Raw genomic sequence first — 21,892 nt, forward strand, 5'->3', positions numbered from 1 at the left:
ACTCCTCTTCTGACAGGGTCAAAAACAACCTATGTGGGAAATTATGGGTGAAGATCCAGGTCTAACCAGTCCATAACATATTATGTTGGTATTGATGCAGAAACCTGCTATGTGGCTAGATTATCTTTCTAAAAGGGTGATTAATGTATTCACCACATTATTTCTACAGAAGTGCCTTCTCCCATAAAGTCATCTTTTCAGTTATATAGATTGGATTAGAGAGCAATGCATTTCAATAAATATGTTGTACTTAAAGGAAGTAAAGCCACATGTCTATAGCATTTACATGGAAACAATGTCAGGCTTTTGCTGTATGTATTGTCCGGCTGAGTTTCTATATATATTTACATTGTAGAAAGTGTTATTGTTCTTATCCATGTATGATTGTTAGTAAGGAAGAAGCAAGTTAGTTTTGGTTCAGAGGTCATTCTCAGTTATCTTTAGGTGAACCAAATTTAAAGTATTGAATTTGCTTCATCTTTATGATGCAATTGGAAACTTTTTTCAGCTATTCCGATTTCATTTTCATGTATTATTCTATAGCAAAGAAATACATTCCAGTTAGGATTTAACATTGTATTTCATTTCATTTCATTCTGACTGACTGGCCTTATAACTGTTGCAGGTGAAGGACTACATATAAGTTACATCGTTGGAGCAGTCTTGTCAATATTGGCAATCCTGATTCTCATAACTGCAGTCATTATATATAGGTATTGTATTCATATCTTATTCTTTGAAACATCCTAAAATGCCAACCATTTTAAGTTGCTTTTCATTTCCTATAATTTTGGATACATTTTGCAAGTAAAACTTACTTTAGGTCATGCAAAGAACAAGACCCATGTCTCCCCCTTTCACCTCCTGTGGTTCAATAGCTAAATATATTATTGGGTGTCGACCAGGGAGATGTTAGATTTGATCCTTTTACTTACTCAATTAGCTGATCTGGGCCATACTGCCCATCCTGAGATTGGTGATGGTGCACCACCTTCTTGAACCACCATAGACCTTGTGGTGATGGTGTAGCCTGCGTATTGAATAAACGTTGTTAAATCATTTAAACGCTAGCCATTCCTGTGATAGAACAGTGTGTTGACACTCACTAAACAGAAGGGATATTAGCATTCGTACTAGGCATGTAATGGTTTCAGTTAATGCAATGTTTTACATGAAAGGCCCATACAGCAGAGATGACATAAGATGCAAACCTGCAGCAACATTTGAACATAAGCAATATGCAGTGTAACATATGTGGAAGGGAGGGAAAGAAAATTCAAGGGAGTGTTTTGACTTATGTTAATGTTACTCACTCCCTAGAACTCGACAGAGATTACTGGTTATGGATGCATAAAAGCAGACACTATTATGACTTTATTAAGGCAGTGATCAACCCCCATTGATGAGGATGAGATCTGTCCAGTGGTGAAAACAAGGTTACGGATGAAACGTTTTGGTAATTTGAGGGAAAGAAAGTGTATAAAGACCCAACACTGAGGCAAATAACTGGTGAAAGCATTTATAAATGAACTATGTAAACATAATAAAATTTAAATATACAGTAGAGCACTTTTATTATGTCCACTGCAAAGAATGAGAATTTGACGGAACCTGTTCTTTCTCACACAAGTATAAAACTATACTTCTATAATAGCGGTGGCCAATAACATGATTTATGAGCCACAAACAGCTCTTTCAGCAAATACAGACCTTTAACCTTTTAATGTGTGATGGCTAGTCCAACTCTTGAACATATGAGTATACAAATTAGGAGCAGGAGTAGGCCACTCGGACCCTCAAGCCTGCTCTGCTATTCAATAAGATCATTGCTGATCTGATTGTAACCTCAACTCCACATTCCTGCCTGCCCCCAATAACGTTTCACCCCCTTGCTTATCAAGAATCTATCTACCTCTGCCTTAAAAATATTTAAAGACTCTGCTTCCACCGCCTTTTGATGAAGAGAGTTCCAAAGACTCAAGACCCTCTGAGAGAAAGAATTTCTCCTCATCTCTGTCTTAAATGGGTGACCCTTTATTTTTAAATAGTGACCCTAGTTCTAGATTCTCCCACAAGGGGAAACATGCTTTCCACATCCGCCCTGTCAAGACCCCTCAGGATCGTATATGTTTCAATCAAGTCGCCTCTTACTCTTCTAAACTCCAGCCGATACAAGTCTAGCCTGTCCAATCTTTCCTCATAAGACAACCCGCCTATTCAAGGCATTAGTCTAGTAAACCTTCTCTGAACTGCTTCCAATGCATTTATATCCTTCCTTAAATAAGGAGACCAATACTGTACACAGTACTCCAGATGTAGTCTCACCAATGCCCTGTATAACTGGTGTAACCTCCCTACTTTTGTATTCTCCATGTTTTCTCCAATAATCTTTGTGGTTATTTCTAAAGTCAGTAGTATTCAGATTGAGCTGAGGAATAGAGTCAGTTGCCATAACACGTACTGTCTGCATCACGTGAATGATTTTAACATATGCTATAATTGTTCCAATGTCACCTATCTTTGATTGGGCAGCTGTAGCAATCCTTCATGCTGCACCCAGGGAGCAGAGGGTGTCATTTTTCCATGAAGCAGCTCCAAGGGTTGCTTAGAGAGACTGGGATTGGTACTTCATAAACAGGACAGGAGTGAAATTGAGGTGTCAAAAGCAAGACTGGCATTTTCAGAAAAGTGGAGGTCATGTGCTAAGTGGGTAACAGCACTGAGAGGGGAACAGCAAAGTGATAATTGCAAGCAGATAACTTAATTGACTCAAGCTCAATGTGATTTCAGCTTTAGATGACAGAATGACTTATTGTAAATGGAGTGTAAGGTTTTAGTCCTCGGTGCTGAAAGTTCTGAGACATCAGGTGGATTTCGATAGTGAGAAGTCGAGTGAAATCTTCTGTATAAACTTCAAATTAAGAGTAAATTAATAATATTTCCTGAAGCATGAACTGCTGTCTTCCTGTCCCAGTATACGATTTAAAAACCACTATGTCCTTCGAACAGAGGTGCAGGAAACAGGCAGGAGAGTACTTACACATGAAAATTGGAAGCCTTTACCAGTAGTAGGACCCTGTTCAAAATTTTCAGGAGTAAATGAACGAAACACGCACTGGCCATTTCTAGCATGTGGCTCCAGAAATATTTTGGAAATTGTTCTGAGACCAAGGGGAGCTGAAATCTGTCTGGAGCGCCTATTGTAAAATTGTGGACCTGCCACATATGATTTTCTGTCCACTAAAATAACCGGACCAAAGATCACTGGCAGGGATACAAACCTTTCCAATGTGTTCGTCCACTATATACCAGGAACATCAAAATGGAAACTCTCCCCTATGCTTTCTTCTGTATGGACATCTTGGACAGGATTTTGCATTTTGGGTTGGGACCCTGATGTCAGGGTCAACTGCAGGTTCCAACCCCGCGCTGTGTCGGGAGCATTCACCCAACAGTGATCTTGGCTGAATTTGCCAATTGGTGGCCAGAGGGCACACCCGCCATCCGATTATGGACAACGGGTGAGCTCCCAAAGCTGGAGGGTCAATAGGAGGCCCTCCTATTGGCTGCAGCTGCCAGGCCACCATCATGGGGGAAAATCCCTGCACAGGGTGGCCTGTGGCCCCAGCTCTAGCCAGGTAGATGTTGGGGGTGGGGTGGGGGAACGTTGGTGTGGTTTGTTGGGGAGCCTCAAAGGCTGCCTGGAGTGCTGGCCGCCATGCTCCTTGCGCTGTGGGGGTGGGGGCTGCAGGCCAACTGGAAAATTCCAGTTGGCTTCTGATAATTGGCCTTTAACTCACCTCAATTGGCTACTCACCAGCCATTCTGGCCCCAGTACCGTTTCCGGGAAAATGGCTAGAGAGTGGGATGGTGCCAGCATGCCAGCCAGCAGTGTAAAAATTACACCCCTCCCTGCCTTCATTCCCACCCCAATTGGCTGGCGAAAATCCTGCCCCTTATCTAAGTCTTATATAGGATCCTGGGAAAGGGATGATTTCAGTTGTAAAGATGGAATCTTTTTCCGCACAGTGGAAGTAACTTTCTTTTTTCCCTCTTCAGGCATAAAAAATCGAAGTTTAATGATCCTGTTGTGAGCAACCTAACCTACAGCAATCCATCATACCGTACATCTACGCAGGAAGTGAAAATTGAAACTGTTCAGAAACCGGCTATATATAATCAGCTTCGATATAAGAAAGAGGTAAACTGCACAAATAAGAGTGTGGTTAGGATCACCATTCTATTAGCAAGATTTTTTTTAATTATTCAAATTAAATGGCCAATCTATTGTTCAGGACACCAGAGTTGAGAAGAGTAAAAAGGGAAACTAAATCAGGAAGTAATGATTAGGTGACATGAAATTTGAGGTTAAAAGTCTGATGATAGTAGCAGAAAGGAAAAATTGAGCAAGATCAGGAGATTCATAGCTTTTATAGCCCTATAGAAAAATGAATGCAATGAGTTTTGCGCTGTACATAATGAGGATGTATGGGAGGAGGAAGAGCATGTTGCATGGCATATTTGCAGCTGAGGAGGAGCGAGATAAAGGTTCAGAGGAACACTGGCCATATAGTGTATTGATAAAATAAAGATGATAAAGATTTCAACAAAAGAAAGTGAGAGACCGGAAGTAGGACAGGGATCAGCTATGTTAAGAGACCCTCCTCAGATACAGACAGGAAACTTCTGTTTTGAAGCGAGTTAAGTCCTGTAAAGGAGAAATGAATTGCTTGGCATGGAAGAGGAAACTAAACGTCCTGGAGGCAGCTTTAGCAATGGAGTTGTGCTAATTCCATTTGAGGTAAGAGGGAGACAAAAGTGAAAATTGTGAATCAATAAAGCATTAATACTGAAATTATCATAGTAAAAAGATGATGGTGGTTTGTTGGATTTGTGAAAACATGGCTAGACTGCAACTGTCTTTGAAGAATTGGAAAACCAAGATTTCATTGCTCTATTGAAGGGCAGAGAGAAGATCACAACATAGTGATTCAGCAATAGTAAGCAAAATTAGTTTGTGTATGCTGAGGGCATGTGACCTGAAGGAAGTTGAGGGGTATTGAATAGAATTGCAAGTAAAATAGTTGGATAATGAGTGAACAGTGTCATTAATTTGAAGAAGGACACAGTAGGTGATAGTTGGAAGTGTAAGAAATGGCACAGGACAGGGGTAAGTTGCAAGGTGTAAATATTGGGGATACTGGTTTGGAAAAAGGATGCCATTAGAGCCACCATGCTTCTTTGACAGCACCTTCCAGACAGCACTGCCTAGAAGAACAAGGTCAGCAGGCACATGGGAAGATTACCACCTCAAGTTCCCCTCCAAGTCACATACCATTCTGACTTGGAAATATATTGTCATTTCTTCATCGCCACTGGGTTAAAATTCAGGAACTCCCTACCTAACAGCACTGTGGGTGTACCTACATTACATGGACTACAGCGGTAAAAGAAGGTGGTCAACACCAGCTTCTCAAGGGCAATTAGGGATGGGCAATAAATGATGGCTTTGCCAGCGAGACCCACATCCTATGAACAAATTATAAAAAAAGAACCAGAGTTGAAGCCCAGAGGGGAGAAGATCTGACAAATCTGTCAGAAGGTTGTTCTTAATGGTTGAACAGAATGGATAGCCAAATCAATGAATTACCAGAGACTGCAGCACTGAGGGTTAAATCTGATACATGTTGAAGGTGGAAGGAACTATTGAGTTCAGTGGGACACATGATTCACAATTATCAGTGCATTATGTCAACTATACCAAATGTAATTGATATATTTTAAGCTGTAGCATAGCAACGTTTGTTCCCTTTATAACACATATTCCTTCTGGGTTCTATAAGTATGCCTAATTTGCAATGCAGATTGGTGTTCTTGTGATGCTTTCATTCATGCCAACCTGAAAACTTAGCAACTTCTTAGCAACAGTTTCAAAACAACTGATACAGCCTCCAAAAACCTGAGAACTTGAGAACTCCCCTTGATTTTAAGCCAATGACATGAAAACAAATAGTTACACTGGTTTTTAACTTAATTAATAAGTTTACCCAACGTTTCTTCTCTTGCAATAGAAGAAAACAATGTACATACAAGGCTGAGAGAAAAAATGCAAATACTAATGGCACAGAATTAGTAGCTTATTTCTAGGTGAGTCCAGAACATACTTCCCTTTAAGATTTTAAATTTGTACATTAATAATGAAGAACTCTGATTAATTGTAACTACTTTCAGACATCAGAATTGATCATTTTTAAATCTAAAATAAAAAGGAAAAAGAACTTTGTCTTTGAAATTCAACAGATCGTAAGTCACTCTCACACATCCAACCACAGCCCACCAGCCCAATTCAAACAGGCTGCTCCAGACCAATTCACAGAGACACTTTCTCCAGCTTCCCTAGTTCATACTGGCACATTTCACCCACCTACCCTTCAATTCAGTTTTACACGCTATACCCCCTCCAACCCAGTTCAAGCTCTTTACCCCACCACAAGTTTTAAGGTACTTGTGGATAAGGATAAGAGTAGTCCTCGGGTGAAGGTGCAAAATTGGGGGAAGGCTAATTATAACAATATTAGGCAGGAACTGAAGAATTTAGATTGGGGGCGGCTGTTTGAGAGTAAATCAACATCTGACATGTGGGAGTCTTTCAAACGTCAGCTGATTAGAATCCAGGACCAGCATGTTCCTGTGAGGAAGAAAGACAAGTTTGGCAAGTTTCGGGAAGCTGGGATAACACGGGATATTGTGAGCCTAGTCAAAAAGAAAAAGGAAGCATTTGTAAGAGCTGGAAGGCTAGGAACAGATGAATCCCTTGAGGAATATAAAGACAGTAGGAAGGAACTTAAGCAAGGAGTTAGGAGGGCTAAAAGGGGTCATGAAAAGTCATTGGCAAACAGGATTAAGGAAAATCCCAAGGCTTTTTATACGTATATAAAGAGCAAGAGGGTAACCAGGGAAAGAGTTGGCCCACTCAAGGACAGAGATGGAAATCTATGCGTGGAGCCAGAGGAAATGGGTGAGGTGCTAAATGAGTACTTTGCATCAGTATTCACCAAGGAGAAGGACTTGGTGGATGATGAGCCTAGGGAATGGAGTGCAGATAGTCTCAGTCATCTCATTATCAAAAAGGAGGAGGTGTTGGGTGTCTTGCAAAGCATTAAGGTAGATAAGTCCCCAGGGCCTGATGGGATCTACCCTCGAATACTGAGGGAGGCAAGGGAAGAAATTGCTGGGGCCTTGACAGAAATCTTTGCATCCTCATTGGCTACAGGTGAGATCCCAGAGGACTGGAGAATAGCCAATGTTGTTCCTTTGTTTAAGAAGGGTGGTAAGGATAATCCAGGAAATTATAGGCCAGTGAGCCTTACGTCAGTGGTAGGGAAACTATTAGAGAGGATTCTTCGGGACAGGATTTACTCCCATTTGGAAACAAACAGACTTATTAGCGAGAGACAGCATGGTTTTGTGAAGGGGAGGTTGTGTCTTACTAATTTGATTGAGTTTTTTGAGGAAGTGACGAAGATGATTGATGAGGGAAGGGCGGTGGAAGTTGTCTATATGGACTTTAGTAAAGCCCTTGACAAGGTCTCGCATGGCAGACTTGTGCAAAAGGTGAAGACACACGGGATCAGAGGTGAGCTGGCAAGATGGATACAGAACTGGCTCAGTCACAGAAGACAGAGGGTAACAGTGGATGGGTGTTTTTCTGAATGGAGGGATGTGACTAGTGGTGTTCCGCAGGGATCAGTGCTGGGACCTTTGCTGTTTGTAGTATATATAAATGATTTGGAGGAAAATGTAGCTGGTCTGATTAGTAAGTTTGTGGACGACACAAAGGTTGGTGGAGTTGCGGATAATGATGAGGATTGTCAGAGGATACAACAGGATATAGATCGGTTGGAGACTTGGGCGGAGAAATGGCAAATGGAGTTTAATTTGGACAAATGTGAGGTAATGCATTTTGGAAGGTCTAATGCAGGTGGGAGGTATACAGTAAATGGCAGAACCCTTAGGAGTATTGACAGGCAGAGAGATCTGGGCGTACAGGTCCACAGGTGGCAACGCAGGTGGATAAGGTAGTCAAGAAGGCATACGGCGTGCTTGCCTTCATCGGTCGGGGCATAGAGTATAAAAATTGGCAAGTCATGTTGCAGCTGTACAGAACCTTAGTTAGGCCACACTTAAAGAATATTGCGTGCAATTCTGGTTGCCACACTACCAGAAGGACGTGGAGGCTTTGGAGAGGGTACAGAGGAGGTTTACCAGGATGTTGCCTGGTCTGGAGGGCATTAGCTATGAGGAGAGATTGGAAAAACTGATTGTTTTCACTGGAACGACGGAGGTGGAGGGGCGACATGATAGAGGTTTACTAAGTTATGAGTGGCATGGACAGAGTGGATAGTCAGAAGCTTTTTCCCAGGGTGGAAGAGTCAGTTACTAGGGGACATAGGTTTAAGGTGCGAGGGGCAAAGTTTAGAGGGGATGTGCGAGGCAAGTTTTTTACACAGAGGGTGGTAACCTGGATGCCTGGAACTTGCTGCCAGGGGAGGTGGTGGAAGCAGATACGATAGCGACGTTTAAGAGACGTCTTGACAAATATATGAATAGGAAGGGAATAGAGGGATATGGGCCCCGGAAGTGCAGAAGGTGTTAGTTTAGGCAGGCATCAAGATCGGCGCAGGCTTGGAGGGCCGAATGGCCTATTCCTGTGCTGTACTGTTCTTTGTTCTTTTGTTTTGTTCATTCAAGCTGACACCCTTTCAGCACTTCAGGTACATGTCCAGGTACCTCTTAAAAGAATTGAGGGTTTCTGCCTCCATCATCATTCCTGGCAGCGAATTCCAGACACCCACCACCCTTTGGGTGAAAAGTTTTCCTCTTGTCCCCTCTAATCCTTACACCAATTACCTTAAATCGGTGTCCCTGGTAACAGGTCCATTCTGTCCACTCTATCTAGGCCCCTCATAATTTTGTGCACCTCAATTAAGTCTCCCCTCAGCCTCCTCAGTTCCAGGGAAAACAACCCTAGCCGATCCAATCTTTCTTCGTAGCTGCAACTTTCAAGCCCTGGCAACATTCTTGTAAATCTCCTCTGTACTCTCTCCAGAGCAATTATGTCCTTTCTGTAATGTGGTGACCAGAACTGTACGCAATACTCCAGCTGTGGCCTAACCAACATTTTATACAGTTCCAGCATCACACCCCTGCTTTTGTATTCTATACCTCAGCCAATAAAAGAAAGCAATCCATATGCCTTCTTCACCACACTATCTCCCTGTCCTGCCACCTTCAGGGACCGGTGGACATGCACTCCAAGGTCTCTCACTTCTTTTACCCCTCTCAATATCCTCCCATTTATTGTGTATTCCCTCACTTTAGTTGCCCTCCCCAAATGCATTACCTCACACTTCTTTGGATTGAATTCCATTTGCCACTTTCCTGCCCACTCAACCAAACCATTGATATCATTCTGGAATCTACGGCAATCCTCTTCACTATTAACTACACGGCCAATTTTTGTGTCATCAGAAACTTTCCCAATCATGCCTCCCATATTTAAGTCCAAATCATTAATATACACCACACACAGCAAGGGACCCAACACTGAGCCCAGTGGAATGCCACTGGAAACAGCTTTCCATTCACAAAAACATCCATTGATTACTACTCTTTGCTTCGTGTCACTCAGCCAATTCTTGATCCAACATGCCAGATTCCCCTGTATCCCATGGACTTGCATTTTACTGACCAGTCTGCCATGCAGGACCTTGTCAGATGCTTTAATAACATCCATGTGGACTGCATCCACTGCACTCATCAATCCTCCCTTTCCTCAAAAAACTCAAATAAGTTGCCTAAGATCAACTTGGTCCTCTTCCCTCTCTCCCCTCTGCTCTTTGCTCTCCCCTCCTCCATTTATGCTGGCTCTTTCCCTCCTACCCTCAGTTAAATCCAGTACTCTTCCCCCCCCCCCCCCCCCCCATTTAATGCTGGAATGCTTCTGTACTCCAAAGTATCAGCTTCCTCACCCCTTTTCCTACAAAGAAATGCTCTTAGCCTCTGCCACCTTACCTCTCCCTTTGATTTCCAACTTCCTTCCATGGCCATCCATTTCCCTCACCACTACCTCCCTCCCCCCGCCCCCCCCAACCCCACTCAGTGTCACTCCTACTGATTGCTGAGTGATTCTGGCCATTCTGTATTCTTGAGTGGGAATTTCTGTTTTCATTGGAATTCCTGTGCACTTTTTGCAGTGATCCGGATTTCTTCTGTTTGGAACAGCATGTTGGTAGGAGCGGCAAATGCTGACAGTTGACATGCCTGTGCTTCTTCCACACAGTTGGGATAGTTCATAGTCTAGTATATTAATGATTCGATCCATTGGGCACTTTGAGCTCACAGAGTGAGCATGTCTGAATGCGTTGCCCATTGTTCATGATGGAAGGCTTTGTGCAGAGGAGAGGGTATAGTAAGCATCGACAGGACAGTGTCTACAGAATGGGCATAATGAATGAGAAACAAAAGATTAGGACAACTAACAAAAAAGTATATGTCCCTCTTTTGCCTTGGCTGGCAGTAAGTCGACATGACTTCTTGTTAATATTGACATTCGTGATTGTACAAAAATATACTTAATGGAACAGGCCATAGCTGTGAGAAAAGTTACAAAGAGGTCAATTTGGTGACAAGGAAGCAAACACAGTCAGAGAAAGGAACAAGAGCAAAAATTGGATATTTTATTTCCAATTCTGGGCTGATAACATTGCTAACGGGCACCTTTGACTCAGTGCTAGCAAAAGGGATGGTGGGAGTTGGGGATTTGAATGCAGCTGCAGGTGTCTGCAGCACAGCTGCATTCCTGACCATCAGCCTTGGTTGCTATCCAGAGCAGGGAAACAGAGGCCCGAATGTTTTAAGTTCTGTAGGAAAAAAAAGACTTTTCTTATAATCTTGCTGCTCAGACGTCCCTCATTTTCATTGGTACAATGAGTCTGTGCCCATTCTTTCCACTCCTTTCCCCAGGGCAACATTAAGGTGGTGAAGACCTGGCATAATAGGGCTCCGTCCCCTCTTCCTGACCTTTGTACCCTGGGAATGGGTGTTTCTTGGGCACGAGGGTCAGGAAATCGACCCTTCATCCTTTGATTTCAGAAATAACGGTGACCAATAATAAACTTGTCTTTTATCTTCATGTTAGGACGTACCATTGGTCATTATAGTAACGTTTAGGTCATTGATTCATGGGTATAGTGCTTAGCTAAAATCAGTGACTGTATATTAACCTTTAAATGGTTACTCACACGTATGTTTAGTATAGCCTGCTTTGTCCCTATTCACATCTTGTCCCTTTCTCTTTCTTCTCTACTTTCCAATCTGATGTCCTGAAAAGCATAATGCTTCTCTGTTTAATTTTTCAACAAGAGTGTCAGGGCATGCTGCAATGGAGCAACCCTTTTTTATGACATTACACTCTTCCTCAGAAAACAGAGATTAAGGGATGCTATGGGTTTTTTAAGATAGCAGATGAAGAGGGACAGGAAGTCAAGGTTTAAATGAGAAGTCAGGATGTAAGCAGAGTTAGTTATGACCGGTATGGGTAGGGACAGGTTTACTCATTCAACAATATTGAGCCTTTTGTATGAAAAAAAATTGTCCTGTTTTATATTTTTATTATATAAAATAACATAATGTATAATACAAAGCATCAAACTACTTAACAATAGTAAATAGAAGATTCAAAATCACTGATGTGTTGTATTTTGGAAATCTTTTTCCTCCACTGCAGCTTTCTGGTCCATCTGATAGTCTTTCACCTTTCATTTTCTGACTTCTACTTCAAACGTCACCTCAGGTACACGTCAGCATGAGTGTGTGACACGGGCAGCCCACAACCCAGAAACTTCCATCCATTTGACACGGGCTGGCACAATGCACTGTGGCATTTTGCAAATCTGGAAAGGGCCGATATATTTCTGTGACAATAACAGATTTTTTTAAAAGATGCACTTATTTAACAGGTTTGAAGAAATATTAACAAAAGAGAATGCAAACTCGGTGCAGTGCTGTTGAGTACAAGATTTTAAATTTCTCCAACTTTTGTATGGAATACTGCCTGAGATTAGCTATGCAATCAAATTTTACACACTTACACATGGGCTGGAATTTTATGCTCTCCCCCGCAGCAGGTTTGGAGGTGGGGAGAGTATAAAGTCAGGTGGAATGGTGGTCGGGAGTTGCCGCCACCATCTTGCCTCCGCCAAAATTTAGTCCAGGGCAGGAAGTCCTGTGAACAGTCATCCCATCCCACCGCCAATTGAGACCCAATTAGCCCCAAATTAAGAGCTTCTTCCTACCGCAGCCGCAATTACCCGTGCAGCAGACAGCCCTGTCCCCGCACGGGAAGCATGGTAGGAAAAACCACGTGGGCTGCTTCCCAGCTCTGTGGTGGGGTGGGGTGTGGCGGGTTTGCTCATTCAAAGGCAAAATGCCTGAATGAGGGTCCCGGCATCTGGAAAGGGGGGGGCCGGCTGAGGGCCACTCCCCCCTCCCCCCCACCCCGTCCTTGCTGCCGACCCCTCCCCCGCTTGACCCCTCCTGCCCTAATCTACCTGAGGTCTGGCTTCAGCAATGATCCTCAACCTCCAGGATGGTCATCTCCAGCACTGACTGGCACTAAATTTGGTGGGCATTCTGGAAAAGAGGTGACTCGGGGATCTCGGCATCCGTTTTCCCCGACGCTAAGATCCCCACTGCCAGCACAAAATTCCCCCCATAGTAAAGTGTGAATTGCTATTAAATGTTACTTTATATACCACAAGATAAATGTTATGCAATCCTATGATGATTCTTCCAATAAGTATGTACACATTTTCTCTGTTTTACTCATGGCATACTATAACCTAGAAAACATTTGATAAAGTTTAATATCAACAAAAGTTTAGAAGTTTCAGATCATCTTAACACAACAGCACCCAATATTCTTTCAGTGTGTTTTTGTTCAAGCTTTTTTCTAGTTTGCAAAATGCAAATGCTTCCATAACAAAAATAATGTAAAGCTAATAACAGGATAACTCCCTGTCACAGCATGAAAACCTACCAAATTGTGCATGCAGTTTTGTACTACTACCTTTTCTTTTCTCCTAGGTTCCTTTGAATCAATTTCAGAACAGAATTATAATTATTTTGCTAAATACTTTCCAGTTTATTAAGAAACAGGTGATATTAGTAATTAATTTCTTCATTCACCACCAGAAGTAATTATTTGACTTCCTTACTAATGTTACTTTGTTTTGTAAACAAAATGGGTTATATTTTCATCTTTATCCCCTCAGCCTTAAGTATTACCTGGGTGCAGCGCAGAAAGCACAATCTGTTGTGGATGATCTGACACCATTAAGAGAACCACCTGATTGTCCTTGCAGTGAAAGTAATTGAAGTAAAATCAAGGGCTTCTGTAAGAGGGTGTGTGGTCCATCCCATCAGAATATCCTATCTGTTCTCCATCCAGGTGCTGATTAGCACACTGGCAGTAAAGATGGAAATCTATTCCAATATTTAGTCAAAATGCTCACTAGCTGGCCGTGTTCTATGAATTCAAATTTGGATTTAAATAGCAAAATTAATATAATAGCATTTTTTAAACAATTTAGAATATATGTTTATTTGGCTGTCTTTAATTTTACTGTGCAACTTGAATACTCCCAAGCCTAATTTATATGGTCTTGGGAATCTCAGATGAGAATAGGTTGAAAAAATTGGGCTTGTTCTCAGTAGAAAGACAGAACTTTAGATAACTTCAAATAAATTTATAAAAGTATGAAGATTGTGGATTCAAACTGAAATGAAGGAAAAAGAGCTGTGTAGTTAAGTTATCACAGAGTGTGCATTCATGGATACATTGTTCATTGTTCCCAATGGAAAGCTTTATGCAGAGGAAAATATAATCAGATTGAGTAGGATCAACAGAATGTGCCAAATGAATGTGAAAGAAAAGAGATGGGCAACTAACAAAAAAGTATATTTCCTTTGCTGACTAATGTTAGTGAAAAGTCGACATGACCTCTTGTTAAAATTGGCTATTATTAACATTAGTGATTGGAGAAAATTATATCCAATGGATGAGGAACATGGTGAGAAAGAAACGTACAAATCAGGAGAAAGTGGAAGTGACGTGGAAGCAAGCACAGTCCAATATTAGATGTAAAGGTCAGGGACATGCAGGTTGAGCCCAAGAAGTGGCTCCTTAAAGGGAAACAAATATTTATGATTGCTATAATAAAAGTTGATAACATGGTTATTGCAAATATTGCTCCTGTCTGCTTGAGTATTTGGAGGGCAAGAACAAATGATGAAAGAAGGGCTGTGTTCTTACATCGCCTGCCATTACCAATGAAGCTATATTCAGAGACAGACACACACCTATCAAGGAATGGCAGAGAATTGCCTTTACAAGTTAAACATCACTAGGTAGTTAATTTTATTTATTTTTATTTAGAGATACAGCACTGAAACAGGCCCTTCGGCCCACCGAGTCTGTGCCGACCAACAACCACCCATTTATACTAATCCTACATTAACCCCATATTATCTACCACATCCCCACCATTCTCCTACCACCTACCTACACTACGGGCAATTTACAATGGTCAATTTACCTATCAACCTGCAAGTCTTTGGAGGTGGGAGGAAACCGGAGCACCCGGCGGAAACCCACACAGACACAGGGAGGACTTGCAAACTCCACACAGGCATTACCCAGAACTGAACCCAGGTCGCTGGAGCTGTGAGGCTGTGGTGCTAACCACTGCGCCGCCCAGAGTTGTGCCATCTGCTGCAATCTGAACTGCAGACAATCCCCATCACAGGGACAGAAGTTTCCCAAAAGTTTAAACTGAAGTTACTGAAGGTGTTGGCCAGTAGTAGTCCTGGGATCTAGAGAAATTTTGGAACTCTGCTTCAATTCAAATTGCTTTCCTTAAGAGGGAGTTTGGAATGAAATTTTCAAATGGCTGTTAATTTCTTTCCGTGGGGAAGAGAAGGCTGAGAGGAGATTTGATAGAGGTATTCAAAATCATGAGGGGTCTGATAGGGAAAAACTGTTCACACTTATGAAATGATTGAGAATGAAAAGGCACAGATTTAAAGTGATTGGCAAATGAAGCAAAAGCAACATAAGGAAAAATTTCTTCACGCAACAAGTAGTTAGGATCTGGAATGCACTTCCTGAGATTGTGGTGGAGGCAGGTTCAATTGAGGCATTCAAAAGGGAATTAGACTGTTATCTGAAAAGCAAGAATGTGCAGGTAGAAGGAAATAATCAGCAAATTATCATGACACATAATGAGATCTAAAGGAAAAAGGTTCTATTTATGTTATCTACTGCGACAATTATAAATTGGGGTTGACGGGATTGGGAAGTAAACGATGGACTTGCTGAAAGAAAGAAAATATAAAATATATTTGAGAAGCCACTTGCAGTTCACAAATTAAAACAGGCATAAAGGAGCCAGTCAGTGTGGTTATTGAAAGCAGTAGCTGGTAAATTTCCGTAACAATTATCGCTGTTTTACTGCTGGACTACAAACAGAAGGGTGGAGTAGCAGCTAAAAGCGTTAGGACTAAGATCAAAAGAAGAATCCAGACTGTCTGAGTTTCACAACACATGCATCAACATGAACCATTGTTCCAGAAGGTAAAAAAATGGCTCATTTGTCGATAGCAATGGATGTGTCCAAATAACAGTATTCTCCTCATGGCCTCACGCCTGATGTAGTTAGTTATGGTAAACAAGATAACGTATTTTCGTTACTGCTACAAAGAGTCTGATAAGATGTGGATTGGCTTGGAACTGGAGGTTTCACGGAGTAGATTAGTAATGTTGTAGGTGCAAAAGTTTACATGTCAAAATGTTCTTAATACTTTTGTAGCCCATATCTTTGTACTGCTCTTCTGTAATTAGTAATGCATGTCCATAAAATGAACGGTTACCAAGGCTATGTGTGGTTGATTTTTCCTCAATATATAATTAAATAGAGTGGGTTTGCCCTAGCTCTGTGTCTAGGAAATTGGGTTTGATTTTAAAATTTCCATTCAAGGAATATTCCTGAATAGAGACTTGCAAATGGCATTACCCTTGAATATTGATCTGACAATTATATAATTGTACCAATTTTTTAAATGAAAGTTCAAAAGGTGGGGGCTGGCATCCAAGTATTTCAGAAAAAGTCACCTGTTCAGTGTTCCTGAAGTTAGATGAGAAAAAAATTTGTTTACATTGCATGAGAAATTGTGTGTTGTTCATCCTTTGAGGCAAAGATGACCATGTACATCATCTGTGGTGTTTGATACGGCTCTGGTGGGTATGTAGGTGACAGCTAAGGCCAATCTGCACCGGAAGGTACTGCTGCAAATAGGGCAGGATACCGCAGACGATTAAGTTTTGGACGGGCAGCTGGCTCGGGATTTCCTCTCCTTGCATTTTCTCTCTGCCTCTGATATGCACTTGCTTTCGAAGGAGGCCGCACCCTTTTTTATTTGGTTGTGCCAGGTGCAGTGATCCTGTGCGAGCTTCTCCCAAGATTCGGGGTCGGTATCAAAACTCCCAAGCGAAGCCTTCAAAGTGTGCTTGTAGCGCTTCCTTTGACCGTCATGAGAGCACACCCCAGACTCAAGTGGCTAGATTTTAAGCAGCTCTCGATGTCGAGGTCTGTGGCGGGTGGGGCCTGAAGATGGCTCCGGATGAAGCCTGCCATGGACCTCGACGTTGGCAGGGCCTTGCCCAATCCTTCTGCGAGGCACCGTGGCAGCACCACCACCCCTCCCCCCCCCGGGCTGCTGGGCGACGGGAGCAAAATCAACAAATGCAAATTAATTAAATTAATACCTTTTCACGTACTCACCCGGGAGCTTGAGGGCCCACTGCGATCTTCAGCACAGCAGCTGGCACTCTCGCATCTTCAGAGCCCCATCTGGGGAAACGAGGCACAACGCTGGTGAGGAAGGGGGGAGGAGGTAAGTTTATCAGTATGGAAGGGGGGAAACAGGGTTAAATAAACGTCATGGGTGTAGGGAATGGTGGGAAGGATTCTACTTTAGGTTTTGTGCAGTTTTGGGGGGGGGGAAGGTCAGATGTTAAAGGTAAATGTTTTGAGGGGGGAAGGGTAAGTCGTTAATGTCATTGTTATTGGGGATGTGGGAGAGGGGTAAAACAAATGTATTTTAGTTTTATTGTATATGTCGTTAAATATTTAAATATCCCAGCAGAGCTGACTGCCCTTTAAAAATGGCATCAGTGCCTGCGCACAGGCAGCTGATACCATTGCCGGGGACAGACAGCTCACCCCCTCCATGTGATTGTGGGGGTGGGGGGGGGGCGGCCTGCCCTGGCTACTTAAATGAACCGTCACGCTTGAGATCTCCAAATTTGCAGATGACACAAAACTGGGTGGGAGGGTGAGTTGTGAGGAGGATGCAGAGAGGCTTCGGGGTAATTTGGACAAGTTGAGTGAGTGGGCAAATGCATGGTAGATGCAGTATAATGTGGATAAATGTGAGGTTATCCACTTTGGTAGAAAAACAGGCAGGCAGATTATTATCTGAACGGCTATAAACTGAGAGAGGGGAATATGCAACGAGACATAGGTGTTCTTGTACACAAGTCGCTGAAGGTAAGCATGCAGGTGCAACAGGCAGTAAAAAAGGCAAATGGTATGTCTTCATGACATGCCTTCATAGCGAGAGGATTTGAGTACAGGAGCAGGGATGTCTTGCTGCAATTATACAGGGCCTTGGTGAGGCCACATCTGGAATATTGTGTGCAGTTTTCGTCTCCTTATCTGAGGAAGGATGTTCTTGCTATAGAGGGAGTGCAGCGAAGGTTTACCAGACTGGGATGGCGGGACTGACTTATGAGGAGAGATTGAGTCGGTTAGGATTATATTTGCTGGAGTTCAGAAGAGTGAGGGGGAAATCTCATAGAAACCTATAAAATTCTAACAGGACTTGACAGGGTAGATGCAGGAAGGATGTTCCCGATGGTGGGGGAGTCCAGAACCAGGGGTCATAATCTAAGGATAGGGGGTAAACCTTTCAGGATTGAGATGAGGAGAAATTACTTCACCCAGAGAGTGGTGAGCCTGTGGAATTCGCTACCACAGAAAGCAGTTGAGGCCAAAACATTGTATGTTTTCAAGAAGGAGTTAGATATAGCTCTTGGAGCGAAAGGAATCAAAGGATATGGGGGGAAAGCGGGAACAGGTTACTGAGTTGGATGATCAACTATGATCAAAATGAATGGCGAAGCAGGCTCGAAGGGCCGAATGGCCTACTCCTGCTCCATTTTTCTATGTTTCTATGGAATGCGTGGTCTGCCAATCCAGCCCAAGCTTTTCACATAAGATTCCCTTTGGTAAGCGAGTGTCGGGCATTCTGGCTACAGGACCAACCCAACTCAGTTGTGACTGTCTCAATATGGTGTGGATGCTTGACATGCTAGCTCGGGTGAGCACCTCAGTGTCTGGTATTTTGTTCTGCCATCTGGTTTTTGAAGCTTCTGAAGACAGCTCAATTGAAAGTGGTTGAGCTTCTTGGCATGACTCTGGTACACAATCAAGTCTCGCATGCGTAAAGCAGAGTGGGCAGGACTATTGCTCTTTCAGTTTGGTAAGATTAAGGTAATTGTCTTAAGTCCCCAGCTGCATAATCTTGTCACTGATTCCAGACCCTTCCCCAGCCAGTGTCTCAAGTTGAGCCAGATTTTTTGCAGGCTCAGTGCCCAATTTAACCCCAGGCTGAGTTTCTAACCCCACATTCTCTCCATAACAAAGTAACATTGGGCTGGATTTAATGGGCCCCCCGGAGATGGGTTAGGAGATGGAGGGCCCATAGAATTGCGATGGGAGACAGGGGTGGAGGGCACGTCACCTTCCCGTCACAACACGATTAAGTTGGGGACAGGAAAGGCCGAAGACGGCCTTCCATGATGGTGATCCTGGCATCGGAATCAGATATTGCATGGTCGGGAAACTGCTCAATCTGAGATGATTCCGGGTAAAATCCAAGGTCTCCAAGGACATACTTCACAATTTCCTGTTTGCCGATGACTGTGCACTAGTTGTCGGTTCAGAGCTGCACATGCAATGTAGCATGGACTTGTTCTCCAATATATGCAATAACTTCAGCCTTACGAACAGCACAAAGACGGCCTTCCCACCCAGAGGCCGATTGAGGCCCTTAAGGCCCTATTCCCGCTGCCATTGGAATTAAGCCTCGAGCTATGAAACGGGGTGACCTCCCTGCAGGCTTGGGTTGGGGTCCTCCTCTGTGGGCAATCAGTGGCCTACGGAGGAACACAGCGGAAAACAACCCACCTCCTTTAACACCCTCCTACACTCATTGTACAGTCATTGTACAACCCACCCCACCACCACCCCCCCTATTGCCAGGGCCTCCCCACCTCACTTACCTCTAGTCAGGGTCTCCACCTGTAGTACCAGCAGTGGCCACTGCTCTCATTGGCTGTGTCGATACTACTGAGCTGCTAGCCCTCTGATTGGTCAGCAGCTCTTAGAGGCACTGAGATAAGAGAATTGGCAGTGGCATTTGAGTGCCTGAGAGCTGTTAAATCGCGCTGGGGGCCTCCAAAAGGCAGAGGTAGGCTTCTCACTGCATTTTCGGCCCGGCGCCAGGAGCCCCGCCAACATGACTAAATCCAGCCTATCATCTGCCTCCAACCCTGCCTCAGTCCATCTGCTGCTGAAACCCTCATTCATGCCTTTGTCACACTCGGACTCAAATTTTGCAATGTTGTGCTGGCCAGCCTCTCATCCTTCATTCTCCATAAACTTCAGCTTACAAAAAAGACCCTTCTGCAATATCTGACTGCATATCAAGTCCTGTTCACCCATTACCTTTATGCTCACTGACCTACATTGGCTCCCAGTCTCCCAACATCTCAAATTTAAAATTCTCCTTGATTCCTCACCCCACTCTATACCTGTGATCTTCCCTAGGTTTAGGCTGTTCAAGAACTCTGCATTCTTATAGTTCTGGCGTCTTGTGCATCCTCAAGTCCCATTGACCCATCATTTGTGGCCATGTCTTCAGCCCTCTCGGCCCTCTCCTCTGAAATTACCATACTAAACCTCTCTTCCTTCTCAACTTCCCTCTTCTTTGAGAGCCTCCATAAAACAAGCTTTTAGTCACCCCTCATGCTATCTCCTTTGGTTCAGCATTGATTTTTGTCTGATTATGCTGCTTTATGAAGCACTTTGGAACATTTTTCTATGCTAAAGGTGCTATCTCAATGCATATTGTTGCTGTTGTAGAGAAAATAGTTTTGTTGTAGAGCTAACACTGAACAGGTACAGTGGAATAAATGGCTACTTTCTGTCCTGAATTTCTGTAATTCTCATCTTCCAGTACCTCATTGAAGCAAAGCAGCAGTAGGGTACTGAGTAGTAACGCTAAGCAATAAAAAAATACACTGTTTTATGATGACAGGAATGCTGTAAGTAAACACAACCTGAGGTCAGTTAGTTTTATAAAAGCTGAAAATCTGAAATAAAAACAAAGTGCTGGAAATATTCAGCACGCCTGGCAGCATCTGTGGAGAGAAAAACAGACTTAACATTTCAAGTCGATGATCTTTCATCTGAACTGGCAAAGGTGAGGAATGTAATAGGTTATGAGCAAGTGAAAGGGGATGGGGGAAAGAAGAACAAAAGGGAAGGTCTGTGATAGGGCAGAGGGCGGGAGAGATTAAATGACAGAGATGCCACGGAACAAAAGGCAGAGGGAGTAGTAACAGTTGTAATAAAAGACAAAGCATTTGTCTAGAGACAGCATTAGTGGCAGAACAATGAACAGCTCTGTTTGAAAGCAAAAACATGAAAAACAAGTTTAAGACTAGCACATGGTTTTAAAAAAAACAATGAAAATGGGGTTCAGAGTCTGAAATTGTTGAACTCAATGTTGAGTCCAGAAGGCTGTAAAGTGCCTCATAGGCATATGAGGTGCCATTGTTCGATCTTGCATTTGAGCTTCACTCAAACACTGCAGCAGGCTGAGGACAGTGGAGTTGAGGTTACAGTCAGATCAGCCATGATCTTGTTGAATGGCGGAGCAGACTCGAGGAGCCTAGTGGCCTACTCTTGCTCCTAATTCATATATTTGTATGTATATATGACAGAAATATGGACGTGAGAGCCAGGCGATGAATTAAAATGGCAAGCAACTGGAAGCTCGTGTCACGCTTGCGGACTGAGCGAAGATGTTCCACAAAGCAGTCACCCATTCTGCGTTTGGGCTCCCCAATGTGGAGGAGACTGCATTGTGAACAGTGAATACAGTATACTGAATTGAAAGACGTACAAGTAAATAGCTGCTTCACCTGGAAGGAATGTTTGGGGCCTTCGATGGTGAGGAGAGAGGAGGTAAAAGGGTAGGCCTTCTGTGATTGCATGGGAAGGTGCTGTGGGAAGGGGACAAGATGTCAGTGGTGATGGAGGAATGAACCAGGGTGTCATGGAGGGAATGGTCCCTTCAAAATGCTGTTGGGAGGGGAAAGGAAGATGTGTTTGGTGGTGGCATCATGCTGGAGGTGGCAGTAATGGCAGAGGATTATCCTTTAGATGTGGAGGCTGGTGGGGTGGAAAGTGAGGACAAGGGGAACCCTGCCGCAGTTCTGGGAGGGAGGGGAAGGGGTGAGAGCAGAAGTGCGGGAAATGAGTTGGACATGGTCGAGGGCCCTGTCAACCACAGTGGGGGGGAATCCTTGTTTGAGGGAAAAGGAAGACATCAGACATATCAGAAGCGCTGTTGTAGAAGATTGCATCATCAGTACAGATGTGACAGGGACAGAGAAACTGGGAGAATGGAATGGAGTCCTTAC

At 43.3% G+C, this 21,892-nt stretch overlaps 1 protein-coding gene across 6 annotated transcripts in view; it reads left to right on the forward strand.

Moving 5' to 3' along the window:
- Positions 1-21,892, forward strand: part of lrp4 (low density lipoprotein receptor-related protein 4) — a 472,786-nt gene that overhangs the window by 442,384 nt on the left and 8,510 nt on the right. For 4 of the 6 annotated variants that reach the window (XM_068046457.1, XM_068046460.1, XM_068046459.1 and 1 more), the window contains exons 36-37: positions 626-713; positions 4,060-4,201. In XM_068046457.1, the coding sequence (XP_067902558.1) occupies positions 626-713; positions 4,060-4,201 (230 nt within the window). Of the gene's footprint in view, positions 1-625; positions 714-4,059; positions 4,202-6,071; positions 6,115-11,788; positions 11,855-21,892 lie in introns of those variants that run through there. The other 2 variants (XM_068046462.1, XM_068046463.1) reach the window with 2 other exon arrangements.

The sequence above is a fragment of the Heterodontus francisci genome, chromosome 14, assembly GCF_036365525.1.
Source record: "Heterodontus francisci isolate sHetFra1 chromosome 14, sHetFra1.hap1, whole genome shotgun sequence".
In the NCBI taxonomy this organism is placed as follows: domain Eukaryota; kingdom Metazoa; phylum Chordata; class Chondrichthyes; order Heterodontiformes; family Heterodontidae; genus Heterodontus; species Heterodontus francisci.